This window comes from Lactuca virosa, chromosome 8 (assembly GCF_052849685.1).
Source record: "Lactuca virosa cultivar CGN04683 chromosome 8, Lactuca_virosa_CGN04683_v6, whole genome shotgun sequence".
Taxonomy (NCBI): domain Eukaryota; kingdom Viridiplantae; phylum Streptophyta; class Magnoliopsida; order Asterales; family Asteraceae; genus Lactuca; species Lactuca virosa.
The window spans coordinates 12,069,555-12,080,251 of record NC_136433.1 but is presented as its reverse complement, the minus strand read 5'-3'; the positions used below and the strand labels follow the sequence as shown (position 1 = coordinate 12,080,251).

Sequence of the window (10,697 nt, the reverse complement as noted above, 5' to 3'; positions counted from 1 at the left end):
CTGAAAATTTTAAACGAGTTAGAACAAAAGACAGTTCCAAACTAGCAAGTTATTATTTCAACAACATTGACATTTATATTAATTGTTTGTGAGATATGTAGGAAACTATAAAAAAATTAACAAAAGATGATAAATGTGTTTAACACAATCTTCTTATAATAAATTTATCTTTTACTTGAGATTTGTTTTTCCCACGATATGATAATAAGAATGGGTTTTCTTGACTGTTGAACCCAAAGTCCAAATATTACCTTAGCGTAATAGAAGAAGATTTTACAACAATATAAAAAAAAAGAGACGAGAGAGTAATCTCATTCAATATTTTAAACAAAAATGTAAAATATTGAATAAGATTACTTTTTTTTGGGATTGAACCCAAGACCTTTTAGTTAGAGATTAGTTTAGAACCAACAAGTTAGCCAAATATACTATCTCAACTTGTACATTTTAATCAAGTGATGTGTTGTAATTCGAAACTTTCATCGAAGTATGTGATGGATTTAAAAGAGATTGAACTACTACTATCTCAAGGACGAAAATCATAAATAAATTTCTCAAGAGACAAAAGTTGCAGATCCGAATTGTGTAGGGACTATCTGTGTAATTCGGTTTTAAAGTGAAGTCAAAAGGCCGACTTCTGACTGACTCGGTCTATCTTCAACTTTTTCTTTGTCTTGGGCCAGAGAAAACGAGTTGAACTCATTCTCCACCGAGTCAGCTGTTCCTGATCTAACCGAAAATACGCCTGTACTAGATTATTCCTCTCAAGACCTACCCTGTCAAGAACCATCCATCAGTTGGATCAGATTTTGACACGTGTCCTCGATGCACCTGATCACCGCCCGATCTATTAGATCACACGCGTCCCGAACATAAACCGGCTACAGACAGTCGCGTAGGGCTATCCACCGGCACTTCCGGTCACTCTCCCCTCTCCGATTCCCGCTAGATACATAAACTCCGATCGAACACTGCCATTTTTTAGCTCCATATCTATGGTTTCTCAGAATTAATTTGAAAGTTAGCTGATTTGATTGGTAAGCAATTTTTTATTACCTTTTAATTTTGCTAAATTTGTGCTAATCTTCAATGCCGTTTGCTTCAACTTATTGATCAATGCCTAAACCGTGCAAAAAACCAGATCTTTATCTGTTTGCTTTTCTTCTTTTTCAAAATTTGAATTCAAGCTCAAATTTCTTGTTTAGTTTTGATTTAAAGTGGTAGGGTTCGATGGGGTTTTTAGTTTTTACTATCCCCTCTTTCAGTAACATACGGAAGCGTTATTTTTTAGAGATTTGATCTAATTTTACAGTTTCCAATGAATGTGATGAAGTTCTTTGTGATTTTTTTAATTACTTAGTATTAGTTGTTAAGTTGGAGGTTTTCTTTGCTTCTACGCTTCCATTGGTGATAATTTCGCGGAATTTCGATGTTTATGCTTTCGTGCGTTTTAGCTGCTATGCTATACATTAGGTTTTCTTCCGAATCAAATTAGGGTTTTTTTATGGTATATCATATATGTTCCTCTGATCTTAAGAAATCCTTCTTTATTCTCTGTTGCTGGTATTGATCTAGTTCGTCTTCCCTGTTCTTGATTCCAGGTTTTGTATGAAGAACTACTGATGTTTGCCTCTCTTAATTCTTTTAATTTGTGAACTCTTCGAGGTTAGAGTCTGTTTTATATTTGGAATCTCTAATTAGGGACATCATTGAGGCTGGTGATTGTAAAATTCTAGGGTGGGGTGTAATTTATTCAAGGTGGAAAACATCTGCCTCTTTGTGAGGTATTGAACAGATCCAATTTCAATTACCTGTTAATTGTTGATTACACAACCAAAAGCACTGGCGCTGGATAACTACTTGGATTCCAGCCAGCAAACGGCTCTATCACGAATGGGGCCTTCTCGGGCCGGAGTCGGAATGATACATTCCAATTCCAGTTCCGGAATCTTCTTCCAAGGAGACATGCAGTCTCAAGCTTTAGGTAATCCCCATTTGGGGTCTTTTGGAGGAAACATACGTTCAAACATGGTACCTCTCTCTGGGGACATGAATAATGTAGCTACTTCAGGGCCTAGTATTGGTGCAAGTTCATTGGTTACTGATGCTAATTCAGGGCTTTCAGGAGGTGGTGGTGGTGGCCCACGTATGCAAAGAAGTGCAAGTGCCAACACAGAATCTTACATGAGATTACCCGCATCCCCCTTATCATTCTCCTCAAACAATATTAGCATTTCAGGCTCTTCTGTTATAGATAATCAAGATCCACATTCCCAATCTCAACAAGTGCCACGTCAGGGAGCTTCAACTGCCACGTCATTGCCTCCCCCACGACAAGTGTCACTCTCACTCCCAAATGGCCCACGAGTTCCAGGATCATTCATTCAAGATAACGACAATATCTCCCACTTACAAAAGAAACCTCGATTAGACATCAAACAAGAAGACATGATGCAACAACAGGTTTTACAACAGATATTACAAAGACAAGAGTTACAAAGCCCAAATCCACAGCTACAAACTTTGATTCAACAACAAAGACTACGCCAACAACAACAACAGCAACAGCTGCTGCAGTCTTTGCCACCTGTCCAACGAGCACATCTGCTTCAACAACAGCAACAGCAACAGCTGCAGTTAAGACAACAACTTCAACAACAGAGCTTGCAACCTTCATCTTCAGTGAAACGACCTTATGATGGTGGTGTATGCTCAAGAAGATTGATGCAGTATTTGTATCATCAAAGGCAACGTCCAGCTGTGAGTATGATTATCTAGAATTCAATGTCACATTTCTCTTCTTGTTTCTTGATTCTTAAATGTTTAAATATGTGATATAAATGTTTACAGGATAATGTTATTTCCTACTGGAGGAAGTTTGTAGCAGAGTATTACTCTCCACGTGCTAAAAAAAGATGGTGTTTGTCTTTATATGATAATGTAGGGCATCACTCATTGGGTGTATTCCCACAGGCAGCAATGGTATGTATTCTGTGTTATGTTCTGTTTTTTTTTTAATTCTAAAAGTCACTAAGTTTTTATTGACTTTTATTTTTAGGATGCATGGCAGTGTGATATTTGTGGGTCAAAATCTGGAAGAGGATTTGGTATGTAGTTTACACTTTATTCAATCCTTATGTTATACTATAAAGTTTTGTATTGCTTTTAAGATTTCTAAGTTGATTTTATATGTTGAAACAGAGGCAACTTTTGAAGTTCTACCGAGACTGAATGAAATAAAATTTGGAAGTGGTGTAATCGATGAGCTTTTGTTTCTTGATTTACCTCGGGAATATAGATTTCCTTCTGGAATAATGGTGTTGGAATATGGACAAGCTGTTCAAGAAAGTATATATGAGCAACTTCGTGTGGTTCGTGAAGGTCAACTCAAAGTTATTTTCACCCCCGATTTAAAGGTGATATATTATATATATATTGTTCATCATATTTTGTGGTGTGTATTTAATTTATTTTACTTATATATACATGTATCATTTCAGATATTAACCTGGGAATTCTGTGCACGAAGACATGAGGAGCTTCTTCCACGTAGATTGGTTGCACCTCAGGTACAAAATTTTTCTTCTTCATGAAAAACTTGACAATTGAATTTATGAATCCGTTTTATCATGTTCTTTATATCTTTTTTTTTTCATAGGTGAATCAGTTGTTACAAGTTGCACAAAAATGCCAATCTACAATAGCTGAAAGTGGTTCTGATGGTGTCTCCCAGCAAGATTTACAGACAAATAGCAACATGTGAGTGTCAAGAATATTTTGTTATGTTTTGACTTTTGAGATGCTGACTTGTATGATTGATTGCCACAGGGTCGTGACAGCTGGGCGACAGCTGGCGAGAAGCTTAGAGTTGCAATCATTAAACGACTTGGGTTTTTCCAAAAGATATGTTAGGTGCTTACAGGTGAAATACCCTTCTTCTTGTTATTATTATTAATTTTTTTTTTTTTCCTTAATCTTGTTTTTTGGTATATACTAATTAATTGCAACATGGATTTGTGATAGATATCTGAAGTGGTCAATAGCATGAAAGACTTGATGGATTTCTGTCGTGAAACTAAAGCGGGCCCTATCGGTAATGATTTCGATAACAGTTTTCTTGATAGATTTCCTTTTTGGTCCTTGAGTTTGTTCAAAAACTTCAGTTTTGGTCCCAAATAGATCCCTCTTACTATTTTGGTGTCTGCTTTCAATTATTGCAGCAGTAAGCAACAAAATTGCTAAACAAAACTATTAAAAACACAACCCAGGGACCAAAGTCGTTAAATCAACTGAAATTAGTCACCAAAATCTAATTTTTTATATTTAACAGAGGGATTAAAAAGCTATCCACGACAAACAAGCTCTTCAGTGAAATCACAAATGGAGCAAATATCTAGCATTCCAGACCGAAACACCCTGAGTAAACTAGTGTCGTTGACCAACAACAGTCAACAACAGATGGGTCCACGGGCCCCACTGAATAATGGTACAACCCAAACCCAAGCTGCAGTTGCACTATCAAACTTTCAAAACATGCTAATGAGACAAAACTCAATGAATTCAAACTCCCAATCTCAACAACAAGAAGCTTCTTCTTCTTTCAACAACTCAAACCAACAGAATTACCCATTTCAAACCGTGTCCGGGTCCGGGTCGGGTGGGTTGTTAAACCCTAACCCACATATGATCCAACAACAACAACAACAACAACAACAACAACAAAGGCCTATTTTCAATCAACAGTCACCCTCTCACAGTGGCAGTCAAATGCAGCAACACATGATCCAGCAGCTTCTTCAAGACATGAGTAGCGGCGGTGGTGGTGGTGCAAAGCCGTCGCATTCGGGGCAAAGTGCCGCCAGCGGGAGTATGGGGAGATACGGGATGTCGTCATCGGGTACTTCACGGCCGCCAGCTGTCCCGACTAGAAGTAATAGTTTTAAGGGGGCTTCACGGAGTGATTCGTCTGCTGGTGTGGGTGTGGGTGTGGGTGTAGGGGTCGTTGGGGTGGGGGTAGGTGTAGGGGATCGGAAAGATTTGGGGAGTTTGTGTGATGATATTGTTGGGGATATAGGGAGTGAGTTTAATGGGAGTGGGTTTTTTGATAATGATGAATTGGAGTATGGTGGTTGGAAGGGCTGAATTTGGAATTCTATCAATGTACAGTTTGTATTTTGACTATTGGACTATTATCATCATATACGTTGACATCTTTTTTTTTCTTTCTTTTTCTAATAGTCCTCAATGAATGATGTGGGCCGTTGTGCATGTGGGGTGTCCAACGCAGAATTTATGTAAATTGTTATTTAGTTAGGTTGTAAAATCACCCTGTAGGCATGAATTTTGACCTTTTGCTTGTGAATGTAACGTAAAAAACAAAAACCCACGTTGTTGGGACTTGTTTGAGTCATTTTGTCACGTGCTTTGTGAAAATTGTTGTAAAATATAAGCATAACCAATAACTATAAAAATCGAAGGTGTTTGCTATTTCAGGATAACCATTTCAATCATATTTAAAAAAAAAAACCCACTTATCCCGTGAAATAAGACCTCTACGTTAACGATCACTTTTTTCCCAAAAATAAGCTCGTTTTGTTCTTGTGAGTGCAATTTATTTCGTAAGAATTGCTTTAAGTACAACATGTTTCAGAAAAACCTTGTAAAAATGCCTTCCTATGTACTCATGAGTCGACAATTCAATTTGTATATAAAGACACATTGAGGCAAGGACAAACAACCAATACAATACAAAACATATACCTCCGAAAAAGTTGATGCTTTCTTTAAAAAATGTTTGTTAACAAAACTCATGCATATGAAAATGCTGATTTATTGTGAATTATTTCCAAATAAATTGTTAAATGATATCTGGTTTTATATAACCAATACAATACAAAACATATATCCAATTTTATTGAATCAATACTAATATTCTAAATTCTGCTTTTGATTTAGTCGTAGAGGAAACAAACAAACAACTTAAAAATATCTCAACATGTGGGCATTTCATTGTCATTAGTGAACAACTATCAACAAATTATTGTTGTTGCACTATTCGGTAGTGTGAACTACTAACCTCTACTAAATTCTTGTACCAACGATTGTAAATGATCTTCAATTTACTATGCATTTGCTTCTTCTGACGAGATCATATTCACACCGAGAAAAACATAAAAATTACTTACTTTCTCTGTGCTTAGTATAGGATAATTAAGGTTTGAAAAGTTTCAAAAATCTTTTTTATAACTTTCGTTTCTAAACCTTTTTACTAATGTTTTTTTGATAACATTTCAAACCTTTTAAACTTTTTTTTATTACATTATGAGGTTGTAAAAAAAGTTAAAAATAGTTGTAAAGTAGATTAAAAAGGTTAGGGAGAAAAAGATTGAAAAAAAATGTTTAAAATTGGTGTAAAATAAGTTTAAAAAGAGTTAAAAACGTTTAGAAAGATTGTTTATTAAAAAAAGTTAGCAAGAAAATTATAAAAAGGTTGTTAAATATTTTGTCAAAACGTTTGTATAAGAAGCTTAAGAAATTTTCTAAAAAGTCTATAAAATTATACAGAAAGTCTTAACAAATCATAATTTAAAAAAAAAAAATAAAAAAAAAAATAAAGAATAAAGTTTGGGGTGGATGTATAGAAAACATATTTGAAGCAAATTTATAGCAAATTTAAAAAACATGCCTAAAAATATAAATATGTAAATGGCATAGTAAACTTATAATAAAATGATAAACCACAACATCTGACCAACCAATGTCAATCTGTCCAGGGTCATACGAGAGGTCAATCGTAGAATACTAACAATATTCTAAATGTGTCAGTGTTTGAACCATAGGCCTTATGTGTGGAATTCTACACATCACTGACTCTCATTGCGGGGGCTAGTAAACTTGTAATAACAGGTCAAACCAGATAAACCTTAAATTAGTTATCTTTTTCCATAATAAATTGGTTTTGTTGGAACTTAAAAGACAATTTAAATGGTTTGTTTAAAAAAAATTAGTTATAAAATTTTCTCATAAAGTTCAGTATCAAATATCAAACCAAACAACACAATTGTCATTCCAAGTCCCACCACCTCAATACATCTCTCAAAGAGGCCACAACTAACTTTCGCAAAGAATATGAGAATGCCAACAAAATATCAAAAAATTATTAGTATTTTTTGGTAATAATTATATGAAATTGTTAATAAATAAATATTAGCGTTTTTTTATCTTATCAAAAATTTTGTTGATCAATAGAATGTTTAGCTTTTAGGGCGTGTTCGGTAAAATTAGCTGGTAGCAGGTGACTTGTAGCGTGTAGCAGGTAGTTTGTAGCTTGTAGCGTTTTGTTAAACGCTACATGAAGTAGCATTTGGATTTGAAGCGTTTTGTTTAAACTAAACGCTAGAAGCTTGTAGTGCCGAACGAGACTTTCTGTTCAAAAAGGAACGTTTTGTCAAACGCTAGAAGCTAGAAGCTCTCAAACGCTCCCAAACGCTCTTTGCCGAACACGCCCTTAGAAGAAGTCGGACAAATGATGTGTTTGACAAAACTAGCTGGTAGTAGTTAGCAGGAAGCTGATAGCTGGTTGTTAGTAGCGTTTTATTAAAAGCTACATGAGATACTTTAGATTTGAAACGTTTTGTTTAAACTAAACGTTAAAAACGTATAGTGTCAAAATAGACTTTTTGTTAAATGTTAGAAAACTAGAAGCTCCCAAACGTTCCAAAATGCTACATACCAAAACGCCCAAATCAAATGTCTCTTTGAAAGGAAAGAAAAAGCTCTTGTCACTATTAATGAATCAATATTTAATCCAAACAGAGTAGGCTCCTTGAAAAAAAAGCTCTAATCCTTTCGCTCTTTCCTTCCCAACCCCAACTAATTTTTTTCTCAACTACCTTTTAAACCTTTTACCCTTAAACAACGGGAGTTATGTCCTATCCCCACGGTTATGCCCGATTTAAATTGAGGAGAATCATTGTACTTAACCCAAAGCGAGTTCACACAAACTCACAACCTTAGTTTCAAGATGTTAGTGGTCGTTTTATATAGTCCCCAAAATATAGGTATCTTGATATATGAACTCAACCTTTATGAAGTGTATAAATCAAGAAAATTAGCTTTTGAATAGGGATTTGAGTTGGGATAGACTGTAGTTAGGTGTTGTTTGTTTTTTCTGAGGCAATATGTCTGCAGTCTGCGGACCACATCTGTAGACCTCTGCAGTAGAAGAGGTAGACCAAACGTCTGCAGTCTGAAAAAAGAAGACTGTTTGTTTTTTTAACATCTGCAGGCTACTAAAATAAACTGAAATCTAAATAAACTGATTTTTTTAAACTTCAAAGTGATTTTTTAATATTTTTATGACTTTGTTATAAATAGTTAACAAATCTAGATCAACTTTTATGTATTATTGTATAAAAAATAAAACTAAAAATTGTATTAATTAACGTATATATTTGATAAAAAACCAACAACTTTGGTTGCAAAGTTATAACTAAACATTATAATTAGGGATCAAAAAATTTGATACATAAATGGATGGAAATACACTTCGATTTTTTTCAATTAAATTCATTAAAAACGTATCATAAATATTTTTCAAAGTTATAACTAAACATTATAATTAAGGATCAAAAAATTTGATACATAAATGGATGGAAATAAACTTCGATTTTTTCAATTAAATTCATTAAAAACGTACCATAAATATTTTCTCGAGAAATTGACGATACTGTATTAAATAATGTTTTACAAAATTTGGCAAAAAAATATAAGAATATATATTATGATTTTTTTTTTCATATTTATATAAACAACTTCAACGATTATTATTGTAATAAATATTTATTTATAAATTTGTCAAAAATATCATGTTTGTATCGTTGAACGTTTTTTTTTAAGTTTTGTAATTTTTTTTTCAAATTGTTTATCATTAATAAAGTTGGAAAAAATATAAATTAAAAAAAAAAACTTAAAAAAAATAAATATATATGTGTTTTTTTAGGCTAGAAGATGTCTGAAGATGTTAGAAGACTCTGGTCCAAATCTGCGCTAAGAAGAGGGCGCGCGGACATTTTTAGGTCTGCAATTTTTAAAAAAACAAACACTCTCACTACAAGAAACGGAGCCTTTAGCGGCGACATCAATAGCGGCGACAGAGAGCTTTAGCGGCGACAAATTAAAAAGTCGCCGCTAAAGGCTGAATGACACCGATCCGCTCTTTGACGTTCTGGTAAACACGAATCGTCCGATCGTGGTTCTAATCCAACGGCTAGGGTGCTCGTGGAACACATAAAGGAAATACCGACGACTTTTGTCGCCGCCGAAGATCCAAAAAAGTCGCCGCTAAAGGTAAAAAATGACGCGGTTAATAATTCCCTCTTGATAGTCGCCGCTATTGATAGTTGTTGCCGCTAAAGACCAATTTGTCGCCGGTAAAGGTGTCGCCGCTAAAGGCCGACGCAATTAACCCCAAAAAACTCGATCTTTTTCCTTTTGCTCTTTCTGTTTCACTTCCTTCGCCTCTTTCTCTTCTCTCGTCTGCATCTTACTTCGCCGATTATTGTGGGATACCATTGAGAATTATCAATTTTGGGTGTGTGAAATTGTCCACAAAGAAGATACCACCGGTGGAGAAAGATTTTCCGGTGAGGACCAAGCTTTTCCGGCGACACCAAGCTTTTTCCGGCAACACCAAACTATTTCCAGGTCAATTTTCGATCCATTTTCTCTTGTAACATCGATTTTAAGCTTATTGGAGTGATTAATCGTAAAAAATTGTCAATTTCAGTTTTGTTGATTGTGTTACTACGTTGTCGACCACCACCCGCGACTACCGCCACCACTGAACCATTTTCATTGATTTCCGCCACCACAGGTTCTATTTACTTCTATTTATTGTGAAATTTTAGTTTAATTGCAAAATATGTGTAGTTGTCTCAATTATTTGAAAATTGTCATATGTATGTATATTTGATATTTGTATGTGAATCTCTATAAATTTGGTGTATATATGTCAATGTATGTGTGTTTGATGTATATGTGGTATATGAGTATTTGGTAGAAGTATGTTGTTATTATGTGAAATTATGTGTAGTTGGTCTAAATACCATCTCTTTGATTTGAATTATCAAACTTTTGGTTGTTTTATTTTGGTATTAAATTAATTATATCAATATTTGGTATTTAATTTGATGTTGTTATGTAATTTTTGGTATAGAATTAATTATAACAATATTTGGAATAAATTATACCCAAAATCGCAAATATAAAAAAAAAATGAAAAACGTTATTACCGGCGACACTATTACCGGCGACATGAGTATTACCGGCGACATTCTCTTTAGCGGCGACAGGTGCATTAGCGGCGACATTTGTCTTTAGCGGCGACAATCTGATCAATAGCGACGAAGCAGTAGCGGCGACTCTTTACCGGCGACGTGTCGCCGCTATTAGCTTTAGCGGCGACTTCTCGACCCTTTACCGGCGACTTTTGTCGCCGCTAATTGCTCATTTCCTTGTAGTGTCTGCGAAGACTAATGTCTGCGCGTGGTCTGCGCGGCACAGACAGAAGAGGCCACGCAGATCTGCAAACAAAAAACAAACACCACCTTAATCATGAAGTCCAATTAATACTTATTTGTTCAGAATACTTTTTAGCGACACACAACAATGTATACATTAGATGGTTGTACTATATA

At 34.8% G+C, this 10,697-nt stretch overlaps 1 protein-coding gene across 3 annotated transcripts; it reads left to right on the top strand.

The window, feature by feature from the left end:
* Positions 1–835: 835 nt before the first annotated feature.
* LOC145129524 (putative transcriptional regulator SLK2) lies at positions 836–5,222 on the top strand. 3 transcript variants are annotated; one of them, XM_079064274.1, is made up of 11 exons: positions 836–1,037; positions 1,602–1,665; positions 1,737–2,760; positions 2,851–2,982; positions 3,059–3,107; positions 3,202–3,416; positions 3,501–3,569; positions 3,659–3,759; positions 3,829–3,922; positions 4,024–4,093; positions 4,331–5,222. In XM_079064274.1, the coding sequence occupies exons 3-11, from the start codon at positions 1,894–1,896 to the stop codon at positions 5,140–5,142; spliced, it is 2,409 nt and encodes an 802-aa protein (XP_078920400.1). In that variant the 5' UTR covers positions 836–1,037; positions 1,602–1,665; positions 1,737–1,893; the 3' UTR covers positions 5,143–5,222. The 3 variants fall into 3 exon arrangements, with proteins under 3 accessions (XP_078920400.1, XP_078920399.1, XP_078920401.1); XM_079064275.1 differs by having other exon boundaries at positions 838–1,037; positions 1,602–1,984; positions 2,126–2,760; XM_079064273.1 differs by having other exon boundaries at positions 1,602–2,760.
* Positions 5,223–10,697: the final 5,475 nt, after the last annotated feature.

Excerpts from the sequence above, each read along its gene's own strand:
- LOC145129524 (XM_079064274.1), top strand. The coding sequence starts at position 1,894 with ATGGGGCCTTCTCGGGCCGGAGTCGGAATGATACATTCCAATTCCAGT. Across the intron at positions 3,760-3,828 it reads TTACAGACAAATAGCAACAT|GGTCGTGACAGCTGGGCGAC; the intron begins GTGAGTGTCAAG and ends TGATTGCCACAG. Across the intron at positions 3,923-4,023 it reads GATATGTTAGGTGCTTACAG|ATATCTGAAGTGGTCAATAG; the intron begins GTGAAATACCCT and ends GATTTGTGATAG.